Source organism: Poecilia latipinna, unplaced genomic scaffold (genome assembly GCF_001443285.1).
Source record: "Poecilia latipinna isolate Pla-1442-1.1 unplaced genomic scaffold, P_latipinna-1.0 Scaffold332, whole genome shotgun sequence".
Lineage (NCBI taxonomy): Eukaryota > Metazoa > Chordata > Actinopteri > Cyprinodontiformes > Poeciliidae > Poecilia > Poecilia latipinna.
This window is the reverse complement of record NW_015112948.1, coordinates 309,451-334,213: the sequence shown is the minus strand read 5'-3', so window position 1 is coordinate 334,213 and position 24,763 is coordinate 309,451. Positions and strand designations below refer to the sequence as shown.

The following is a 24,763-nucleotide window of genomic DNA, read 5'->3' as shown; positions in this document are numbered from 1 at the left end:
CTAGTGCCAAAGCTTTTAGCCGAAACACAAAAGTTTTTTTTCTAAATTGGTTTCCATAAAGCAAATTTATTTTTTAAATGTCAAATTATGCAAATATATGGTGAGTGGAAATGCAGTTACTGTCCTGCCTGTAATAGAAAGTGGTCAGATTTTTGTTTTTTTCTGGTTTTGTTGCTGTTGAGAAGTTTTGTAGTTGCCCGCTACGTAAGCATGGCTGTTTTAAGATACAATATTCAACACAGTATTTGTAAAATTCAGAATATTATCATTTCACTGGTGTGAACTGTATGTGAATGTTTAGCTTAATTTACTCAGTTATATTTACTTTTGCATCATTTGGGAAAAAAGATACTTTTAGGAGTACTTTAATTACGCTGTACTTTTTACTTTTACTTGAGTAATTTTATTATAAAGTAATGAAATCGCTACTCTTATTGAAGAACAAGCTTGTTTTAACCAAAAGTCACCAGACGCTCACCTCCAGTTTTTGTTAAAGATTTATATTGAAAAGAAATTGATTTTTTAACACTTGGCCTGTTTTTAGAAGCCGTAGAAATTTAATGTAAGTACAGAGACATAAGTCTGAATCTCAAACTTTCCTCTGATGTTGTTGGATTTCTACCAGTGGTCCTCTGATCTGACCCTTTCGACCACAGTTGCCCCCCAATCCGAGTTAAAAATACCTGAGACAAAAGAACCAGGAGCGCTTTAAAGCCCTGCTTTTACTGGACTTTGCTTCCTTCTTTTCAACATGGCCGTAGATCAACCGGCCTTCGTTCTCCACCAATCACTCTTCATCCCCTCCTGTCTCCGTCTCTCACACACCTGTTGCTTCTCCATTAGGAACACACACAGACAGAGAAACCCCGAGGCTGCTTGCTAATACTCGTTTAGGAAGTGTGGAGGAGGAAGGGCGCCTCCTCTCAGGTTACCTGTCCAGGTAAGGTGTTTGTTTAGCGTTACCTCCCAGCAGGCCGGACGTCCAGCCTGACACACACACAGCACTCTGAGAGGGGAGGCTTTGTTGATGTTTGAGAGCTGATACCTATTATGGAAACCCTCAAGATCGTCCTCCATGTTTTCTCATTCTTACCAACCAGCAGCAAAGACAGACTTTATACACATTCATTTAAAATGTACGAATTGAGTCAAATTCTGTTGCAAGGCTTGAAATAAAAATCTAATAAAAAAGTCCAGCAGATTATGGAAGATGATTCTCAAAAGTTTAAAGTCAGAATTATATTTTTCCCCAGTCAATCTAATCCTCTTATTTAGCAGTCAAAGTTATAGCCAGAAATAATATCTAATATCTATTTCAGATAAAATGCATCCATTGTTCGTTACGGATGAGGGAGAAACGATTCGTCGCTGCTTCTGAGACCTACACACGACAGAAAATAGAGACTATTTTTGGAAATATGGTTTTGTAGAGTAGCAATGACCAACAAACTTTAACATAAAGTGTGAATCATGCAAACTCATACACTCATGAAAACACAGCAGGAATTATTTTAATCTACTCAACATGTGTAGATTAAATTACACTGTGTCCCAATCAATGGAGATACTGTAATATACCCAGATACAGTTTTATTAAACATAATAGCTGTGATTGCTTTTTGTAGTATCTCTGAAGTGAAATATGCTGACTTGCAATGGTTAAGTTGTAAATTGAATTAAGATGATATTTGTTGTGAGTCGGGTCAATTTAAAGGAACAATACTGAATTAAACTTCGATTATGTGAGTCAAACTGTTTCATTACAAGCATAAAATGGAAATAAGGTGGAATCAGATGTTTATTTTTATTTATTTTTAGTTTTTTGTTTGTTTTGCCTGTTTTTTCCCCAGAGTAAGCATAGTTTTAACCACAGCAAACCGAGTTATTTGGAATGAAAACAAAAGAAGAGTTGTTTAGAAGTCTAATTAGTTTGAAGGAACATGAAGTTTATGTAGCTTTCCTTCCCTCTGAAGCGGTTTTAAACTCTTCAGCATTCCTCAGTCTAATGCTCTGCAGGAGGTTTGTGTGGCTCCTCAGAGCCGTGACAAAACAAACCGAAAGCTCGCTCAAAGAAACCCGACACCTTCTCAGCAGATGACGAGCAGCGAGTATATTTAGCAGAAAGATTTGTTTCTTTATGATGCACATCGTCCTCTTTCAGCTCAGTCTGACGCAAAATACTTCCCTTATTTTCACCCAAAACAGGACTAGTTAAGATTTAAACGTTTTTAAAGGTTAGACACGTTTTATGTACTTTCTTTAAGATGCATATCTTTATGACGTAAAAGAAACGTTATACATTGAAAAATCTGTAAAGGTTAGAAGATGCCATATCATTGTTCTAAAGGTTTCTAAATCTAAAAAATGTCTTGTTCCACTTTTTCACTGCAAAAACACAAATCACAAAAGTATTTTGTTTAGTTTCAGTGGAAATATATTAGTTCACCGGAAATAAGACAAAACAAACTTACAAATATCTTTTCAGCAAGAATTAGGAGCTTGTTTTAAGTAAATAATTCTTGAATATTGATTGAAACTATCAGTTTTGCATACTGGTAGATTATTTCACTTTTAATATAGGAATAATTTCTTGTTATAAGTCAAATAATCTTCCAGTGGAACTAGTACTTTTTAATTTCAAGTGTACTAAGAAATTTGCACTAGAAACTAGACGAAAATTACTTGGTAAGATTTTGATTTTTGCCGTGAAAAAGTTGGACGTTTTTTTTCCCCATATTATGAGTTATAATTTGGGGAAAATATCTTATTCCACTGGCAGTTTATTTAACTTAGTTTTTTTCATTGATATTAAGGAACTATTGACTTAAAACACGATCTATTTCTTGCTGAAACGTACTTGAAAGTTAGTTTTGTCTTATTTTAACTGTGCTAAGATGTTTGGCTAGAAACTAGACAAAAATACTTGCTAATATTTTAGTAAACCTAGATATTAGCAGTATTTTAAGTAAAGAATAAAGCGTATTTTTGTAGGTATTATTAAAGCAGCAAACTGGCCTCCTTCAGCCCAAACAGGAGGCGTGGAGCGGCTGGAAGTGTGGCCTCTGCGGGCTGACTGTGGGAGAACAGGTGGGCATAGTTTCTGTCACACAGTGAGAGATTGATGGAGTGGGTTAGAGCGCTGACGGCGGGTATTCCCTTACAGTAATGGCTGAGCCGGAGACAGCTGGGCACTGGACCCGATGCGCGCAGCGCGGCGCCCACGGCCGCCACATGGACATGCTTTGTGTTCCTCCTGAAACAACTTCAGATGGGACGCTAAGCTGCAAGCTGACCGAAAAAGAGCGACAGACTTAAAATAAACCATAATAAAAACAGCACACCGCTCTGTTACTATTATGCGTCCTTTAAACAGGTTAGGTTTTTGAGCGATACAAAACATGTTCGTTTTATTTTTTTTCCGCACGAAATTAATCTTATATTATGAGATTTTAGGGATCATTTTCATGGCCACATGCATGCAAAAACGTCAGTAAAGCAGCAATAGTTCGTCTCCTTTGTGGTGAAGAAGAATACATTTAGTCAGTGGCGACCCCTAACGTTAGGGAGGATAACTACAGCAATCAAAAGTGAGGCGTCTTCAAGACCTTGACTATTCCTGAAGAAAACATGTATTGTATGTGTTGGTTAAGAAAATGTGCTAATCTGTGCAATTTAATGGGGAATATTTCATTTTTACCACACACAGCAAAAATGCTAAATATTACCAAATAATTTTGGTCTAGTTTCTAGTGCAAATATTTTAATACACTTCAAATAAGATCTTGTTTGTAGTCAATAATTCCTTGATATCGATGGAAAACCTCTTGTTCTATTGTCAGATAATTTTACTTATAACAAGTCATTTTTCCCATCTTATAATTGAAATTATACTTTTTCATCAATATTAAGGAATTATTCACTCAAAACAATTCCTACATCTTGCTGAAAAATTGTAAGTTCTTTTTTTCTTATTCCAAGTAAACTAAGATATTTGAATTAGCATTTAGACCAAAAATACTTGGTTAGATTTTGTGTTTTTACAATGAAAGGTTCATCCTGAGCAAGCACCTGGCGACTGTGGGAAGAAACAACTGCCTTTTAACATGATGCTTCCTGCTCCAATGGCTGCAGGTCTTTTTTAAGGTGATTCAGTTTGTGTTGCCACAGAACTGATCAAGCCTTCAATCTCACCATTTGGTTTTATTTATTATTTTTGAAGACATATCTGAATAAAACGGAGAAAATTATTCTATGGGATTCCATAGATGCAAATCCTGAGCAAAAGTAAAAGAAATAATAAATGTAACTACTTGCACTACAAGTATTTCAGTGAAAAACATCCAACAATCTTTATTTTTTTAAAGCAATTTCCTCATTTTTTTCTCCCTCAGATATTTTTGTAGAACCAACTAACATGGACAAAGATGCTCTGGATCGAGTAAAGCAGTTTCCTCAAACGCCTCTCTCCAATCTGATGAGTTTGATACGATGAAGTCGATTGTGCTGAACATTTTTATCCGTCCATTTCAGGTCGTTAGCCAAACGTCGAAGGCGGACATGCTAAGCTACATCTTTACTGTTTCTCTAGCTCACGTGCAAAACCGCTGTAAACCCCCCAAGGCACGCAGAGCGAAAAATACCGTCACTGTTTGGAGTTTGAGAGGCGAGCAGTGTTTAATCACATATCCTTCAAAACCGCATCGCCGCACAATGAGTCCAGTCAAGGGCAAGTCTCTTAAGCAATGCTTTAATCAAAGCAAAAATGCACTCAATTTAAGGAACAATGTCTAAAAAAACCATCATTCTGCGCCTGTTTTCCGGGGCCTTCCGTCCGATGAGGTTGTCACTGAAATCTCACAAAGCGCTGATGTTTTGAAAGAGCGATAAATTAGTTTTTTTTCCTGGTCCATAATACAAAACGGCCATGATATGTTCGTTGGTCTTGATAAGGACGATCCGTCGGAAAAAAAAATAAAAAATGATGATGCATCTGCCTCAGGATAAACATTTGTAGAATAGGATGTATTAATTTAGCGTTAGCTCTCATTTATGATGTTATCCAGCTTTAGAAAAGAGGAAAATGTAATTTAGTCTTCTTCACACCTTCGATTACACATTTCTTCCATAAAGAGAAAGGAAATTCAACTCATCTGGACTCTGGAAACGTCAAGAAAATGTCTTACAGGTGGCGCTACTAAACACACAAACAAGTTTTATCCTGATCCCTAAGAGGTGGTTTTACATTTAAATCAGTTTAATAAACCAGATTGCAATGGTTTCCTAAAATCCCTGAAAGATATTCTTAGAAATATTAGTAATCTAAAACACTGATTGAAATTGTAAAAGTTTGAGAATTATTACTGGAGTATAAATGAACTGATTTTAGCTAAGGTAGCAGCTTATTTTGTGCCTAACTCCAAAAAATAAAAGCTGTTTTTAGGAGGGAAGAATTGTTGTTGTGTTCATATTAATAACACAAACTGGTACAGGAGGTTTAGTAGACTGTTAAATTTAAATTTATATCTAATCTGTCTTGTTAAAACCATAAACTTAAATATATTTTATAGGAATTTTAAACGGTAGCCCAAATTAAGGTGCCACATAATTATGGAATGGAAGAAATTTTATTTTATGAAAAAACATCAAAATTGTCTATATTTGTCTTCAGCCTTCCTGACCTTCACTGCAATTACACTGAAAAAAAAAGTAAATGGAGCTCCAACTTATTTGGTCACAAATAATTTAAGTTTGTCAAACTTACTTTATTTACGTTTGTTTAACTTGACAATAAACTAACTAAATTAGCTTAGCTGAGCCTCATTTGATGACTTGTGACCAATTAATTGAATATATTTAAGTTGGCTCACCTGTTCTGTTTTTTCAGTGTAGTCTGGTTGTTTGTTTAGTCCAGTGGGAAGCTGAACTTCTACCCAGTATAAAGTCTTTTACAGATTCTAACTGGTATTTTATTTTGTTCCAGGATCATCCTGGACTTTTCTCTGTCCATTTTCCAATCAGATTTGAGCAGCTTTCTGGTCCCCACAGCATGATGCTGCCACTGCCATGTTTCATGGTGAGCATGGTGTTTTCAGAGTGACATGCAGTGTTTTCATGTCGGTCCAACGGTTTAATTCTGCTTTCATTTGACATGATCATGTTTTCCTAAACATTATTTTGAAGTCATGGAGTAAAGTCAAGCTTATTTGTTTAGCACATTTCAGTAAAAAGGCAACAAAAATCACAAGAAACAAACAAAAACATAAGTAATGAAAAGTTGCAATTAAAGCAGGAATTAATGTATTTTCCAGTTATTATTAATCAAAAGCAGCTCTAAAAAGGATTTTCAGCCTTGACTTAAAGGAAATCAGTTTTTCGGCTGTTTTTCAGTTTTCTAGAAGTTTGGTCTAGATTAGATTAGAAAAAGAGCCACTTCTAGACTATAATATGTGAAAATTATGAATGATTCAGTAAGTTAAAGTTCTGTTATGTTCTCACCTTTAAGATGCTTTAGATCTCAGTTTACCGTTTTTGTACATTCATCAGATACTCATGCTTACTTACAACAACCTACAAAGCAGCTAATGAAATGCATTTAAAAGAAACAGAAGACTTAAGAGTAGGAAAGTGTATTTGGTGTGTTTTGTTGTCATTATTTAGTTCCACAGTTCAAAAGAAAGAAGCAACCCTGAGCTGCAGCTGCAGAAAGAAGCCCGTCTTTTATTTTTTAAGGAGAGGGCGGCGTTCCTAAATTGAGGTCTGACAGTCGGATATTGATTGAGCTGAAACCTTGGACGCTGCAGAGCCCACACCTCTCCCTCGGTCTGCTGGATTTAGCATTGTTCTGGAAGAGACTGACCTTCAACTTGACTGATGGATAGTCCGTTAGCAAAACAATGGCTGAGACCTGAAACTTTCCTGAAGAAAACATGAGTTTTTAATAGTCGAACTGGGCTACAATTTTTAAAAAATGGAAAATTGAAGGTCGATTCAAGAGATTTAGTTAAAAATATATATTTTAACATGTTTATAGTTATTTTCTTTCCAAATAATAAGTGAGGAAATGAAAGAAAATAGTAAGTGTAAAACTTTTGAGCAACATCTACTGAATTCTGCTCTTTAAATCAAGGAAATCTGACAAGTTTTAGATTTTGAACTTAAATTTGTTTTTGTGAAAACAGTAAAATGTGTTTCTCCAAGAGTTGAGAACTTAAAAAAACACAAAGAAGAAATACGCGGGAGTGGGAACTATTTCCCAGGATGCTTAGCGGCGGCTCTTTGCGTCTTTTCTTGCACCGTGAGGGAGATGGATCTGCGTTACGTTGTGTTATTGAAACAAATCATTTTAATGAGAAAAATGTTTTCTCACACTATTTAAGCCCTGATAAAAATAATTCTGAGGAGAATTCAGTGTAAAGCTTAATAAAATTCATTATTAGATCAGATATTTTTGTTCAACCAAGAATTTAAAATCATCCAGCATTAATTAAGAAGTTATTTTTTCTTGATAATGTGATTGAAAATGTTACAGAAATGTGTCAGTGAAGACAGTTTTCCTGCCTAATGTGAAATTATTTGGTTAAAATTATAAATGAAGATCAATGTGCTATAAGAACTATAAAAACAATTTGAGACAACACTTCTGTTAAATCAACTTAATAAACTTTAATTTCTGAATGAAACCAAAACAATTTTCTAATTTTCTTGACTTGCATTTTCAAGGCAGCAGGTGAACAGTCATTTTTAATAAGGCTCCTCAAAATGTTTTACAGTGTAGAACCATATTGCTGCAACAGTTTATATCAAAGTATATTCATGTGTCAGAATGGCCCAGTCAAAGTCCAGACCTGTGTGTATACATCAGAGATGTAGTGGTAAGACTATACAGCTTCTGTTTGTTTTTTGTCTGAACTTGATATATTTTGCAAAGATAAATTGACAAAGTTTCATTAAAACATTCTTAGCAAAAAAAAGTGATTTTTATAAATTAACTCAGAAAAGCTGAATTTTTATTGATTTTTATACATTAAACATCAATAAAATCCTCTCTTCTTTAATATGTTTTATACGGACAAAGATCAACCGTTTTGATATCGTTGATATTATGTTTTTCTCTTAATGTGCAGTTTAACCCAAACACTTCTGCAGGTTTTCACTCTTTAATGCGCTGAAGGTTGTTTAACAAGCTGAAGCTGCAACAACGTGTCCTGTGATTAAATTTGCAACTTTCTTCCATAGAGATCCGCCATTCTCTTTATGCTCCTGCCTCTCTAATACTTGTACAGGTTTTTCTTTCAGGTTACAACTGAACAAAGACAAAAATGTGTTTGAATTCTAAATAAAACTCAGACTTTTAATTCCTATAAAATGGCTTAACCTTTAAAATAAAGTTGATCAAAAGTAAAGGCAGCACCTGATTTAGCTTTGTGGTGCAGATCCTTGGACCCACCCACTCCCACTCTGATGCTTTGTGGTTCCCGCTCAGCGCTGCGACCTTCTGAGCAGGAATCAACACATCATCAGAGCTGTTTCACTTCCCATCCTTGACACCACATTTTTCGACTTCGGCGGTGTTTGTTGTCACTTTCTTTTCACACGCTGATGCTGTGAAGTGTTTTCTCTCTGCATTATTCATGCCTCTCTCTCCCGCTCTCGGCTCAGGGTGAAGGTGGAGAGGCTCTAGGCTTTCATTCAGGGAGTGAAGCGCCTGAAGGTTGCTGCCGTTCAACAGCACCCTCTAGAGGCCAGGAGCGGGAAATGCTTTGGAGGAAAGGCTGTGACTGAAAGAGACTTTAAGAAAACCAAAAACTCTGATTATTTATTGAAATCAGGTGGAATACAAAGACCAGATGATACAGATTAGAGGACATTTTATAGAAATTGAAAGTGTGATTGTTATTAACATTTTTCTAACTCTTTCTTAGCTTGAAGGACTGGTTTAACTCTCATTTAAGAGAGGAAACCAAATTCAGGATACATATATTACTTTATATACAGAAGAGAATTAAGGCCATTGGGAAAAAAAAAATACTTTTTTCTAAAAAGTCTGACTTTATTTTAATCTCAGAATTCTGACCTTTTTTCATATAATTCTGATTTTAATCTATTTTAATCTCAGAATTCAGATTTTAATTTCAGAGTTTTGAATTTTTTTCCTCAAAATTTTGACTTTTGATCTCAGAAGATTAAAGTCAGACTTTTATTTTATTTTAGTTACTGTATTTTTCCGACCATAAGCCGCTACTTTTTTCCCTACGCTTTGAACCATGCGGCTTATAGCCCGGAACGGCTTTTCTGTGGTTTTTTCTTCAACTGCCCACCAGGGGGCTCTTTAGCAGGAAGAGAATCATTGGAAGTCAGAATTAGAAATCAAGGAAGAAAGTGCTAATTTTCATTTAGAACAAGCACATGCTACCAGAAATTTCTTCATGTGATGCTGCTTTTAAGTTGAAGGCTCTCGATCTGACAGTACAGGCCAGTCAAAAAAAAAAAAACTTTAAAAAATTCTAATTAGAAAACATGAAAAATAAATAAAAATTTTCCAATAAAAAAACATCAAAAATTTAGAAAAGTAAAACGTTCTTTATCAATCCGACTGCCTGTCAGATTCTCACCCATCGTCTCATTTTTCATTTAAAGAAGTCAAGGAAGAATTTAAATATCTTGGAGATTAAATCCCCAAATATCCTCTCAGCTTTTAACAAAGAACTTTGAGTTTCTCTTTGAGAAATGCAAATCTATCATTCGAAGGTCAAGCTTGCCTCAACCTTGATTGCGTTTCTCTTTTTCTTTTTCACAATATTTTCATCTTGATTAGGAAAAGTTTGTTAAATCGTTGGATCAATGTAGAGAAAATCGAGAATCAATCACTGAAAGACTCAAGAGACTGACCCAACTTTACCAAATATTACTGTAGCATTCAGAATATTTAATTCTATTGTTGGTGAATTAAGATTGTGGATTTAATCGGACTGGATTGGATCTGAAATGTTGCACTGGGATGAATGGGATCAATAATACCGTCTAAACTTTGTACAGAGTTTGTAAAATTTATTTCCGTCCTCAGAAAACTAAACTCTGGATGTTCCCGTTGTGCGGAAAGTAGGTTGTTTTGAAATGACTTGTTTGCAGAGAAGGACACTGATCTCTCTTAGCTGAAGATTAACAGTTGATATTGATCCTGTTTCATCTGGTTCACATCAGCAAATCTGCAGTTTTGTCCTCTGAACATTCAAAAACAGGCATTAGTGATCGAGTCAAATTCATATATTCACCAAAAAATAAGAAGAATACCAGAGTAATCAAAGAAGGAAACAAATAACAGCAAGTATTTGTTGTTTTATCTGTGCTTAAAAGTAAAATCAGACCAGAATTTGCAGATTAAATCAAACAGAATCAAAGTCCAGGAGTCAGATTTTTAAAACCTAACATGGTGGATTTAAAACAACAGACTGTGCTCCTTCTTTACCAGAACACAGAAAGTGACTCTTGGTGAATGAAATACTTTGACAATGGGGTGCTGGACTGCTGATCTGGTCCAAAAATCTACCATAAACAAGGATTCTGACCCTTTGCTCTTTGCTGTCCTCGTCAATGATTGACGAATAACTGAGACGTCTTATTTATCCTCCCAGCTGAGCGACACCGTAAATATACATCAGAAGGGGCGGATGATGAGCTGCTAGTCTGAATCCTCAACATGGACTTATACAAGGCAGCTCTTCTGTTTGGAGCCTTCATCTGCTCTGGTAAGAAACAAAAATGTTGATTCCTTGAACCAAGACTTAATAAGATGGTTTAAACCCGATTTCACACAAACAGGATTGGATCAAATACTTCTGGTTTGTATTTTTTTGTTTAAATGATTAAAAATGTGATGTATAAAGCTACCGCTATGACATACGGTTACCAAGTTCTCCTTTAAGCAAAGTGCTTTCCACTGGATGTATTCCATTCATCGAATCTGACATCTAACCTGCTAAATCAAATAAAAATTCAAATAAAATGGTCACATTCTTATGTATTTATTGCAGCTTGCAGCTGTTTTGTTCCAGTCCTGTGTATCTTTCTGTCCTTGTCCCTTTAGTACTCTGGAAGTATGGAGTGTATAAAGCCTCTGTGCAATCTTTTTTTTTCTCAGAGCCTTTGCAGGAGGATTTTAAATCGCTGATTCGCTTTCAAATAAGTCAAAGAGGAGACATTTGATCGGATTACTCAAGCAGAAAGTAGAGAATCATGTTGTATGTAGCTTTTTCTTTTGCATAAAAACCCACTTTAGAGTTTCGTACAACTCAACTTTTGTTAGAAAGAAAATAATGACTTTAATTTGTATTAAATCTTCCATGTTTCAGAACAACACAGCTTTTAGGCTGCATTTTTTTTAGTTACACCATTTTTTTGGTGAAATAATTAAACATTAGGCATCTTAAACCAATGAACATTAGAGTAACAAGTGTAGTTAGACAACTTAAGTCTCAGAAACTATCTTTAAATTAAAACTAATCTTCTGCCCATCTTGCAGAAAAAATTCAAGACGTTTTGAAAGGACTAGATGTTTTTTTTTTCATGATATGTGAAACAAAAGAGAAGAGTTGATGGCTCACCATACCTGAAATCAGATTATTTTTATGCAGTTAACAGATAATTTAAAAATGATTAACAGTGAGTTCTATGATGCTAACTGGTCAGTGTAGCTAAATGCTACTAGCTTAAACAAATAACAAAAAAAGAGATGACAGTGAATGAAAACCTTAATGTAATTTGGATAAATGTGATTAGTTAAGTGAATCTAATCCAGTTTTATTAAAATACTAAATCTATTATTGTTATTATTATCTTTTTTTTTTAGCTAGCAGTCTTGGCTAGCATGCTAGCAGGAAAGCAGAAATGTATCTTATGAGAGAAGCATGAAGAAAATCAAACTGTTGTTTTAAATGTTTTGCACCTGTTATTATGAAAGTTCTGTTATTTATTGCATAATTTGTGAGTTAAAAATTAGTTTTGTAACCTGGAGTCGGACATTTTGTTCACTGATTATTCAAAACATTCAACTTTATATGCAGAGCTGAAAAGTTTAAGTGCGACAAAAAAAGAGACAGACAAAAATCTGTAAGATTCTGGAGAAATGTGATTCAGAAAACATCTTTACATTTTCATTTTAGAAGTGTTAGGAAATGTCTGAGTGGTTATAAAAATTAGAACATTTGTTAGGAATTTAAAGTGTGTTGAATGAAACCCTGAACATTTAGAAACCTTTGTATGACTAAACTTGCCATCACATTTTCTTACATAACGAGGGTCCACTAGGTCATGGACCTGCAAACAAATTTAGATAAAACAGTTCATGAATTGTCTCAAACATCCCAGTTTAGCTAGAATATTTCATTTTTTTATGTATCATAGAATGAAAGACTCTTTGGTGTCCAGCAAACAGTTCTGTTGTTATTTTAGGTCATTTTTAATGTAAGTAGCATATATTGCATTAAATATGCAGAGTATAGGAATAAATAAGCACTTTTGTGTCATTTATGCTGTCATTACTACTTTTCGGTTCATTAACTTCAAAAGAAGTAAAAAACGAAGAGTAAAAGCAGATAATGCGTCCAACAAACATAAACTCAGCAGTTTTTTAAATCTTCTACCTGAAAATATGTACTTCTGTTGAACAAAAGTTGACAGATAAGATCGTCTTTCATTAATGTATAACATTTTTATTTTTTCTTCCAGTTGGTGGAACAGAAGTAGACGGTTACTCCAAAACCGAAGGCGCGTGGGTTCTCTCTCTGAACAAGAGACAGTACATGGTAAACAACGTAACCAGATGTGCAGCCAAATGTGAAGCTGAAACGTCCTTCACGTGCAAGTAAATCGTCCCCTAAAAACTCCCATCTTCTCCAGTCTCTGCAGTAAATTTAAAGTTTGATGCGTCTTTATCTTCCAGAGCTTTTGTTTATGTGGAGAAGGATCAGGAGTGTTGGACAGCAGCAGCAAATTCAAAGACGGAGCTTGTTTTGCGCAGACAGAGCTCCGCTTTGTATGAAAAAAAGAGTAAGTTGCTTTTTGCTTTACTAAAGATGTTTCCCACTTATTACACTTGTCGTGTGTTAATGTTTGCTCTGTGGTGCAACAGCAGTGACGTTTGAGCCACGTCTGCAAACAGCAGCGATCAATGACTTTGCTCTTGATTTGTGGACTCAAACATCACTGTTTGGTACCAGTTGCGTGATTCTGTTTGGTGCCAGTTGCGTGATTCTGTTTGGTGCCAGTTGCATGATTCACTCTACAAAACAAACAAACAAAACAAAACTACTTTGTTTTGTCTAGAATACCTCCTGGAGTGCATCAGTGGAAATGGAGCAGATTACAGAGGAACCAAAGACAGAACAAAAACAGGAAAGCTGTGTCAGAGATGGGATGCAAAATTTCCACACAGACCCAAGTATCTATTCACAGACTCCAGATTTATTCCACTTACAGTATTTGATCATTTTATATCTTTTTTTCTAACGGTTCCTTTTTTGTCTCCTGAAGTTACTCACCACAAACTCATCCCCTGAGTGACCTGGACTCAAACTTCTGCAGAAATCCTGATTCGGATAACCAAGGTCCCTGGTGTTACACCACTGATCCAGAAGTCCGCTGGGAACATTGCAATGTCCCCAGCTGCACCGGTAGGCTTAAAGTAAAAAAAAAAACAAAAAAACAATAGAGCAAAGACTCCTTATCATATGTGAGGCCTCTGTGTTTTATTACACACAGAGTTTTGTGTGCAAAACTTTGCTATATTCTGCTAATGTTGAAAAAACACAATTTCAGTTAGAGGCTAGAGGAGTCAACACAGATCATACCAGAAACCTTGATTTAGGGTAAAAGTCGGCAGGTTTAGGGATTATCTGGACCCGTTGAATGACGAGTCAGTCTAGGACAGTGGTTCTTAACCTGGGTTCGATTGAACCCAGGTTAAGAACCACTGGTCTAGGAGAATAGGGGAAGTGGCTGTGGCTAGTGGCAACAACACCGCCAATGTTGAAAACACACAAATAAGAAATACAGTTGAAAATCCCATGCTAATAAGTTTGTCCATGTGATAGGGTCATTAAAAACATACAGCGCCATGATCCTCTGACTACTTCCTGTCGTCTTCTTCTTCATGGTTTGTTCCAATAACATCAGTTGTTGATCATGTGACTTGTGGTGCAAAAAAGTGTTTCCATTGCAGGTTTGTTAAAATTCGGCAAAATTTTACAGGAAAACAAGAGTTTTTTCAAAATAAGTGCGTTCCAAATTGTGCGACTTTATTGTCACTGGAAACTCAGTTAGCCTTTCGCTGATGTCAAAAAAACATAATTTCGCAATTCTGGTGTTTCCATTAAATAAGAAATGCAATTTAAAATGACGTGAATAATACCCTCACGCGATGTCATTAAAAAAACCGTGACACGATCTTCTAACTACTTCCTGTCATTTTCTTCTTCGTGGTTTGTGTAGCAACATCCAGTGATGAGAAAAACGTTTTTTTAAATAAACCAATTTCAATGAAGCTGATAAACACTTCATCCTAGCACAAAACCTTTTTTTTCTTTTAGTGAAAACCATGTCACATTTCCACAAAGCAAATTTATTTTCCAATTTGCACAGTTTTAAGGTAACAGCTAGAAATTCTTTACATTACTGGGAAAGAACGCATTTCTTTAAATATTTGAAGGCAGAAATCTGAGAAAAATATTAGAAATCAAAGTTTTCACCATTATTGCAATTCAGAGTCTCTCTTTTGATGTTTTTGTTTCATAACACTCCTAACTTCTTCAGTGGGTGTCAGACCTGTAACTCCATCTGGTTATTTTACCACATGAACAGTTTTTCATACCTTTTGAATGACGGTTACTGTTGTGTGTGAGAAGAAACTCAGGCTAAACATGTCAGAATCTAATTAGCATGAACAGCGACTTCAAAGTTAAGCAAGAGCATTTCTAAAGTTGAGGTGGAATGAAAACATCACAAGGGAGAATAGGGGAGAATATTTGACTGGGTTAAAAAATGTCAACCTTCTGACTGGTTTGCAGAGGACTGCATCGTCTGCAGCGGTGAGGACTACAGAGGAAAAACCTCCACCACTGAAAATGGCTTCACCTGCCAGCGCTGGGACTCCCAGAAACCTCAAAATCACGGCTACAACCCTTCAACGTAAGACCAAACTGACCATGTTTAATTTTAGTCTCAAATACGTGTGATTTAGGGAATAAAATAAATCTTGTTGTAGTCTTCCAGATAAGTTCCTGGAGGAGAACTACTGCAGAAACCCAGATGGAGATCCGCGGCCGTGGTGCTTCACCACCAGCCCGTCCAAACGCTGGGATTTCTGCTCCATTCCTCGCTGCAGTGAGTCCAAACATTTCTCTTTATTTGCTCCGACTCTTCCCAATCCTGTGCATCCTGTGAAACTCAACTATTTTATCAATTTCAGAACACAATCTTTATTTCTTATACTTTACCGTGAGAAAACACTAGCCTTATACTTTTTCACATTGTTGGAAGTTTATGTGGGAGATTTTAAACAAAGCAGAAAGGAAAATGATGCATGGCTTTCAAAATAATTTACAAGTAATTTTTAATTCTTAGCCCTAATATTTTTTTCTTAGTCTGGCCCTTTTACTCCACTGAACAAATGCAATGTATCCATAAATAAAACCATGTTGCATATTTCCTTCCACTTCACTAACTCTACTTTCATTGGTCTGTCCCATAAAGTATTTAAAAATTATACATAGTAGTTTGTAGAAAAACTCCAGGTGTATGAGCATCTTAGAAAGCCGTTTTCCATTACTTGTCCCTGAGCTCTGCTGGTTTCTTGTTTTAGCATCGGAGCCTCCCACCATCGTCCCGGAGACGACCTGCATCACCGGCGAGGGTCAAGCGTACCGAGGAACGATCGCCGTCACGGAGACGGGTAAAACCTGCCAGAGCTGGGCGGCCCAGACGCCCCATAAACACAACCGCACACCTGAAAACTACCCCTGCAAGTGAGTGAGAACAAAACGCTTCTTAAATACAACGATGTGAATCGGCTTAGAAATATTAGTGGGATTTATTAACGCTCATGACGGAAGCAGAGAGCAGACATTTTCTGCATGTAGAGACGATTTTCTCGAGAAAACAAAGTTTATTTGAGATCACAAGATGATTGGTGTGTTGAACCTGATTACATCCTTCAAATGCCTCCAAATATCTCGAGAAAACCTTTGAGAAATTAACTCGCCATCTCACGAAAACTGTTTAGCTCGAGAAAACCGTTGGCATGTTGCCTCATTATTTCGGAAAAATAATCGGATAATCGATATGTGGAAAATGTCCATTCCCAGCTTCAGTAGCTCACGCCATTAAAAGCCCTAAAAACATTAATAATTGCTTTGTCTGCGTTCTTCTTTTTCAGAGGTTTAATCAATAATTACTGTCGTAATCCTGACAACGAAAGGAGGCCCTGGTGCTACACCACCGACTCTGAAACTCGCTGGGAGTACTGCAGCGTGCCTCGCTGCGGAGACGCTCCAGATCCGGGTACAACAAAAAACAAAACATTTCTCACTTAAATTTAACTCCTAGGATTAAAATCCACTTCTGCAGCTGAACACAGGAAACATTTAGAGTTGGATAAAGAAAAGTAAGGCCAAATATTGTGAAAAAGTGGTTTCTCCGTGCAGCTGAAGGCGTGGTTCCCCCTGAAGAAGACGAAGACTGTTACGAAGGGAACGGCAGCAGCTACCGGGGAATAACGTCACAGACGATCAGCGGGAAAAAATGCCAGTGGTGGAGTTCACAGACGCCTCAAAGACACAACAAAACTCCAGAGAGTTTCCCCTCAGCGTGAGTATTAACCGAGCAGTGATGGTAAATAATACATGCATTTTATTAAATATATTGATTTACATTTTTTAGATTAACTGCCTCCACTCAACAGAAGTCTGAAAAACCTTTAAAATACAGTAGCATAATCTCACACTGAAACATTTAAGTCAAATATGCACATAAGAAATAATACTTTACTCAAAATAATAATGTCAAACCTTTTTGTACTGTTGCTACACAATAAAAAATAATAGTCCAAATTATCCTCAATCACCAAAGTGCAACGTTTCAAAAAGTTGAAATGACTTGCAGGCCACAAAAATATTATGTTTAATATTAAATTTGTAAGTAAATTAATAGTAAATATGCCTTTATATTTTTGTTTACCTTTTACCGTAACTAAAAATGAAATATGTTAAACAACATATTGAGTTGTTGTAAAAATGATTTGGAAATAAGTGTTTATTTAAAATCTAAAACTCTGATCTATTTAAAGCATAATTTAAATGTTTTATGTTGCATTTGTTGTGTAGAAATTGTTAATAGTTGTGACTCGATTTAATATTTAAACAAATAGCAATTATTTAGATGGGACTTTCTCCCTGATTATTGTACTGTAATGTTCTGCTTAGTGAGGTAACCTGTGTGAGGTTACTTTATGACTTTATTTTACATTCTGGTGTGCCAATATGTATAAAGTTTTAAATTTTACTTTTTTAATGTAAGCCACAATAACCAATAATCAGATAATAGAACATTACCTGATTACATTTCCTTTAGATTCAAACTAAAAACTCACCATAATAAATGAAACATGGAAGAATATATTTTATGTGTGTTGATGAATTTGAAACTGTAATGTTTGCTACTGGTTTTCTCAATGCTTTCTGTCTTTTATGACTTTGTGTTTTTATGATGTGAAACATTGTTGATGAACTCGATCGATTCATTGGACATAAAGCGTGAAGCTTTTGTCTTTCAGGGACCTCAAGAGGAATCTGTGCAGGAACCCTGATGGAGACCGAGCGCCGTGGTGCTACACCACCGACCCCGCAGTCCGCTGGGAGTACTGCAACCTCGAAAAATGTTCCCCCAAACCCACAGGAGCGCCAAGCCCAACTCCGGCTCAGACAGGTGCATCTTTTTCTTTATACACCATCCTTGTCGTGGTTTTACTCCTTGATAATTTGACTTTTTTTTGCTACTGTTTCAGACTGTAAGATTGGAAATGGAGCGACGTACAGAGGCCCGACCTCCATAACGTTGACGGGCGTGACTTGCCAGGCGTGGAGCGCTCAGAGCCCGCACCACCAAAACAGCTTCACGCCAAGGACCCACCCTGATAAAGGTCTGGAGGGAAATGTAAGAATCTTTAGAGTTTTTATTTATGCTATGCAGTTTTATTGACAATTATTCACCACTTTTCATTGTTTTTACTCATAAAATCTATGAGAATGTCTCTTTTTCCATGCTTATAATGTAAGAAAATGTTAAAAAGTTCAAATATTTGTACATGATCTGAATTGTCCAATAAATAAAATTACAAAAATAAACTCATATTATGAGAATAAAATTGTTTGAAATAAAGTTGAAATAACACAAGAACAAAGTCCTGGTATTATGAGAAAAAAGTCATATTTCTATTATTACAACTTTATACTCATATTATTGCAACATTTTCTAAAATTATTTTGACTTTATTCTTGTAAGTCCATAACTTTCTTTTTGTATCATTATGACTTAATTCTTTTATTAACTAAAAAACAATACAGACATAATTTTTGTAATATTACGTCTCTGTTCTCATGCAAGTTTATTCTCATATTATTACAACTTTAATCTCAAATTATTTCAACTTTATTCTCAAATTATTTCAACTTTATTCTCATAACTTTTCTACTTTATTCCCCTAATTGTATTTTTAAATTTTTCTTTGCATGGCTCTGATATTCCATCTTATAATCGTGTATTAAAGGAGCCCTCGTTGCTGTCCGTTTATACTCACTGTGTCTCTGTAAATCTCGACCAGAGCTGCAGAAACCCAGACAACGATGTGAACGGACCGTGGTGCTACACCACTGACAGGAACAAGAAGTGGGATTACTGCCAGATCCCTGATTGTGGTGTGTAAATGTCAATTTGTACCTGGGTTGGTTGCTCAGTATATGACTGAACAGAAAAACCTTCAGTTTTTTTAAAATCACTATGTTCCAAAAAAAACTTCTAGATAACGCCAAACCAAATCAAATTCTCCTCTAGAGTCCTGATTCTAGTCACTTAAAAAACAAAAAGTTGGAGTGTTATGAAACAATAAATGAGTTGGTGACTAAAAGTGAGTTCTAGATTCATAAAGTATAAGGACAAATGTTGGTTCTCCATGTTTGATTCTTGTTCTGGTTTGCTAAATAAACTAACAGGAGTTTCTCTATTTGTTGCTTGGATATTAGAAGTATGAAGCTGTGTATGTATGTTGGTGTAAAGTAATAAGTCCTACACGATTTCTAAAAGTAATAAACTAAAAAGCATAGAGAAATGACAACATCAGAAAGTATATGGCACAGATGGCAATCTAAGACTCAGACATGGAGCCATCGAAGGCGGCGACAATCACGCAGTGTATCTGTTTGTTGTGTATGTGAATGCATGTGTATTACCATGATCCATGTAGCTCGGTCTCCCAGGCAACAGTCTGATATGATGGTCTTATCTAAGAGCAAGTCTTTGGGAGCGCTCAGCTCCATGGATGTCTTCAGAAGGGAGTGAGGTGGGAAAGAGTGTCTTGTTTACAAATTATCCAGGAGATTTGAGAAAGGGGAGCCAGCTCAGATGGAGACAAAATGCTTTAGGTCAGGTAAATTTTAAACTACAATCTGCAATCAACAAATGAATCCTGGAAACCAACCATGGATTAAATCTTTATCATTGAAGTTTTAAAAAGCAGGCATTTTTCTCTGTCTGCCATTATAAAATTTGAGGACTGTGAACTGTCTTTGTAGCTGGAATGGACTGTGGGACGCCGGTATACAAGCCGAAGCGCTGTTTTGGTCGTGTTGTTGGTGGCTGCGAGGCCAAACCTCATTCATGGCCCTGGCAAATCAGCCTCCGAACCAGGTGAGCATGAAAAACGAAATGTCAAAAATGATAATGGAACCAAAACACAAGATTTTCAACTTTAAATTATTTATTTTCAAATCAAAGTTTATTTGTATTGCACATTTCAGCAGCAAGGCATTTCAAAGTGCTTTACATAATTAAAAACAGAAACCCAGAGTCATGTAACATTGAATAAACAATAAAAAAGAGAAATAAATAAATAAATTATTCATTACACTTTTTCACAAGACCAATCTAAGGGTGTTTTCACACCTGACAGTCCGATTGAAACCAAAGGTGCAACATTTGTTACATTTTCAGCTGCTGTAGTTCACTTTCACACTGCACTGTGTCAAATGATCCAAACTAATTAACAAACCTGTTCCCCTCCACACCTGTGGTGGCGCTGTACCAAGTCACTGAAGGAAATGTCACAAAAGCTCTGAAGAAGACGCTGAGCACAAATTCCTTCTTCACAAAAAGTAAACAAAAATGGAGCAGTCAGATTTTAGCAGCTGTAGATTTTCTCTTTTGGGTTTGGTAGAAAAAAAAAACACGAGTCTTTTCTCCTGCTAGCGCTGAACTAGCATGTTTGTTTTGATTGTATTTACCCAGAATGCCCTGTGCTATAGTCTGCTTCCTGCTTTTGGATCGGACTCCATTCTCCTTGGTTTTCACATGTGCATCCGAACCGCACCAGAGTTCACTTCAACCAAACTGAGATCTGGGCTTGTAGATGGACCAGAGTTCACTTTTTTGGTTAGAATCAGAGTTCAGTTATGCATTCACACCTCCCCCAACAAACTGGACTTTCTAGATAAAAGAACTGGAGTTGGATTAAAGTGGACTATACAGAGCTGGTGTGAATGGACCCTTGGATAATGAGGTTTAATCTGGCCAGTCCTGCCTATTTTTGGCTCCTTTCAGAATGAACTGTCACTTTAAATCTGCCCCCAATCTCATTGTTTACGCTCGCATGTGAAAATGGCTGCAAACAGATGCGCAATTATGTAAACCTACATCTTTGAAAAACAGAAGTGGAGCCTCCTGCACAACCAATAATAATGCAGCAAGTGGTTTCTGAATGATAAATCAACACAAAACACAGCGCACTCCACGGTTAAACCAGCTGACCAAACGTGCTGGAACAATGCTTGGGTTGCTAGGTAACAGGGTTAGGCTCAGCTGGGGTTGCTAGGTAACGGCGCACTGCCTGTCGAATGTGACTTAACAGCCTGAAGGCTTTTGAAACAAGAACATTAACTCATTGCCAAAAACTGGCTGTTTTTTCAAGCACATGGGCTTTTTTTTTAGAAGCAGTTTAGGCCCAAATGTAAGTACAAAATGTGCTAAATGTGAATTTTGCAACACCTTTACTTATTTCATGATCTTTTCTATTACCAGCAGAGGAATCCATTTCTGTGGTGGGACTCTGATTCACCCACAGTGGGTCGTCACTGCTGCACACTGCCTGGAAAGGTCAGACAACAGAAACTTTACAGCAGTACGCTTGTATAACAAATCCTGTAATTAAAATAACACTGGATGGCTGATTTGCATGGACTTGCTCTGCCGTTGCAGGTCCACACGGCCCTCAGCCTACCAGGTAGTCCTGGGAATCCACAGGGAAGCAGCTACAGAACCATCCAAACAAATACGGCAGCTGGAGAAACTGGTGCTGGGACCTAATGGAGCGGACATCGCTCTGCTCAAACTGCAGAGGTTGGTAAAAGTCTGATCATGATCGTGTCCCAGCGCAGCATGATGTTAAGTCGATTACGTAACCCCATAACTACACACTTTTGTGTTTTCAGCCCAGCTGTTATAAATGACAAAGTGCTTCCTGTTTGTCTGCCAGAAAAGGACTACATTGTTCCCAGTGGAACAGAGTGTTATGTCACTGGTTGGGGTGAGACGCAAGGTACGTCACAAGATGCCTTAAGTTTCAAAAAGCAGGCCAACTAAGATCCAAAATGTTCAGAACATTCTCAGCAGATGGGTAAAAACCAAAAAATAAATCAGAAAATGCTCACAGCGGGAAAAAAAGCACAATAAATCAAGACTTGCAATACATCAGGATAAGTATCAAAAATACATAACATTACATTTCAAAAGCTGCAGTATGTAGCTTTTATAATAATGTTTTTACATATTGTTGAAACATATAGTTGAGACCTCCTCTGGCTTCTCCCAGGGCTGGCTAGGACCACCAATCAGAGAGAGGGGGCGGGTCTTAGCGCAGTCAATCATCTCCTTTTTGCTAGTGCTACAGTTTCTCCCTTTCAGCAGATCTTGCTGAGAATGCTAAGGCTACATAGCATGGCCACTGAGTTGTTTCTCCACTATTGGCACATTCAACAACGTGTTCACGAGGTTGATTGACAACGTTAAGACCCTCCTCCAGGCTTTGATGGGTTGTATTTGACTGGGAGCGGTGTATTTCTTCAGACAGTAATAGCATATCAGGAAAGAATTGGAGGAGATCTTTTCACAGATTATCTGTCTCACATTTTACCATTACAACAACAAATAAATACATATATTTTTAAAATAAAAGTTACATACTGCAGTCTTAAAAACTGTTGGGGAAATCTTTTGGGAAGGATAACAGCAGGAATGTGTGTTGCAGGTTCAGGAGGTGAAGGTGTGCTGAAGGAAGCTGGATTCCCTGTGATCGAGAACAAGAAATGCAATCAGCCATCTTACCTGAGCGGAAGAGTTAGAGACCACGAGATGTGTGCCGGAAACATTGATGGAGGAATCGACAGCTGCCAGGTGCAGAAAGCTTGCATCACTGTACACTCAGGTTTATGTGATCACTTTGATCAGGGCTGTCTAATAAACAATCTAGTTGATTTTAAATCACACAGAAGAAAATGTATGTCATAATTCACCAGATACAAATTTGGAAGTGAATTGATAACTCTGAAAGTGAATTAGTTCAAACATCATTTATTAGTTTTCTAAATATTCATAATTTGTACAGATCAATTATATTGTTTAATGTTGGAGAGATGGTGTAATTAATTTATCTACCTACTTACTGTTCCATTAAGAAGCAGGGCAGGAATGTTATTACTTTAGGGCCTATTTTGATTTGTTTGAAGCAGTGGTTTCTTTTTTGGTCAGTTTCCTACGACGGGGCCATTATAGATAGAAAAATAAAACAAAGGAGAAGTACATTTTCACCAAAATAATCTAGAAAAAACAAGAACATTTTTAGACATTTTTTTATGTTTTGGAAATCACTGCAGCTTAAATTAAGTATCTTTGCTTTTATTCATATTACTAGTTGTTCATATTTTCTGCCAATTTTAGAATTGTCTCATTATTTTGTACCAAACTTAATTGTATTTATTGTTTATCTACCTACGATGTTGTGATTGTTGTGCAGTGCTTTAGTCAGCTTAAGTTGTTCTAAATGTGCTTCATAAATAAACTTTGACTTGAGAAATTTTGAGATTAATCAAAAACCTTCTAGAAAAAAAATCTCTTTATTTTTGACTTTCTGAGCTGACTTTTGGAGCTCATTTTTTTCTAGAAAATGTCTGATATTAATCTGAAACATTTCAGAATATTTTGGCAGAAATTCTCTAATCTTTTTTACATCTACAATGTCCCTTATCTGCCATCGTAGTTATCGTTGCATGATCTAATTCTAAAATATTATACTTTTGAAACAATATTTGCAGCTGTTGTTTTTAGAAGTATCTCTTTATTCCCTTTAACAAGCTGCTAACAAATCAACCACAAGGTGGCGGTATTGTAATAGCTGCTTTTCACTCCCATTTTCAAAACAAATTTTAAAAAATCCCTGAAAATGCTCCTGTTTAAATAATTTTCCAAATTCAGCAAAATAAAATGTAATGTTAACATGTGTGTGGCTTTTTTTTTTTTTCAACAGGGTGACAGCGGAGGTCCTCTGGTGTGTCATGAACAGAATAAGTATGTCCTGCAGGGTGTGACATCATGGGGTTTGGGATGCGCCAACGCCATGAAACCTGGAGTCTACGCTCGAGTTTCCAAGTTTGTGGACTGGATCGACAGGACAGTAAAGGCCAACTGAAATGTCCCAGCATGAAATGTGACTGGAGGTCAAAAACAGCTGCACAACTTCCTAGTTATGTGAGTGTTTTATGTAACAGGATTACATTGTATGATGTTTAGAAGAAACCTGGAACCAATATGTGATTAAGAGTTTATTGATGAAAATTATTCTGTATGCTTTTTGAATTGATTGAATAAAATAAATTACATTGGTTTTGAATCTTTTCATCTTCATTCTTTTATATGCTTTATATTTATCATGTCAAATAAAACATTTTAAAATGTTTTATAGGATAGCATTAATAAACTGACATTTTTCATGTCAAAGCGATTATCTTTTGCAGAGAAGGATTCTTCATAGAATCAAGAAAATTAGGACAATTTCTTTTCATGGTCCTTCCTTCTCACAGCCATCAGCATCTACAACAACTCTGAAAAACTTTGGATTCATTGAGTTACAATATTTAATTTCCCGTAGGATTAGTAATTAGGTTTTAGCTTAATTGAATTTATAACAGGGTCTGCAATAATTTAAACAGCAACTTCCCCCGAAATCCAGCGAAAAACATGTTTGGAGCCGCAAGTGTGAAAATTTGTTCTGCAAAGAATTTATTCTGCTGTTCCTCCGTCTTCATGATGCTGTTTGACTGAAGTCCTCCTGAAAGCGTCTGCAGAACAGCTGAGATTGTAATAAAATGCTCTGGTTTCAACCTGAACACATCATTAGAAGTCTGTTTGTAGTACTAGATTATATAGAAAAGCTATTTTTTCATTTGTGAAAAAA

The 24,763-nt window shown here is 36.3% G+C and overlaps 1 protein-coding gene across 1 annotated transcript in view; it reads left to right on the top strand.

Annotated features, from left to right (window-relative positions):
- The first annotated feature begins 10,612 nt into the window (after positions 1–10,612).
- The window catches only part of plg (plasminogen), a 38,923-nt gene continuing 24,772 nt past the window's right edge, over positions 10,613–24,763 (top strand). The window contains exons 1-19 of the mRNA XM_015035348.1: positions 10,613–10,745; positions 12,724–12,859; positions 12,938–13,044; positions 13,321–13,435; positions 13,528–13,667; positions 15,060–15,180; positions 15,257–15,375; positions 15,854–16,016; positions 16,427–16,551; positions 16,695–16,857; positions 17,822–17,973; positions 18,053–18,201; positions 18,869–18,962; positions 19,836–19,950; positions 21,337–21,411; positions 21,514–21,654; positions 21,747–21,853; positions 22,562–22,707; positions 23,837–23,995. Coding sequence (XP_014890834.1) covers positions 10,697–10,745; positions 12,724–12,859; positions 12,938–13,044; positions 13,321–13,435; positions 13,528–13,667; positions 15,060–15,180; positions 15,257–15,375; positions 15,854–16,016; positions 16,427–16,551; positions 16,695–16,857; positions 17,822–17,973; positions 18,053–18,201; positions 18,869–18,962; positions 19,836–19,950; positions 21,337–21,411; positions 21,514–21,654; positions 21,747–21,853; positions 22,562–22,707; positions 23,837–23,995 — 2,376 coding nt within the window. The 5' untranslated portion in view covers positions 10,613–10,696. The remainder of the gene's footprint in view (positions 10,746–12,723; positions 12,860–12,937; positions 13,045–13,320; positions 13,436–13,527; positions 13,668–15,059; positions 15,181–15,256; positions 15,376–15,853; positions 16,017–16,426; positions 16,552–16,694; positions 16,858–17,821; positions 17,974–18,052; positions 18,202–18,868; positions 18,963–19,835; positions 19,951–21,336; positions 21,412–21,513; positions 21,655–21,746; positions 21,854–22,561; positions 22,708–23,836; positions 23,996–24,763) is intronic.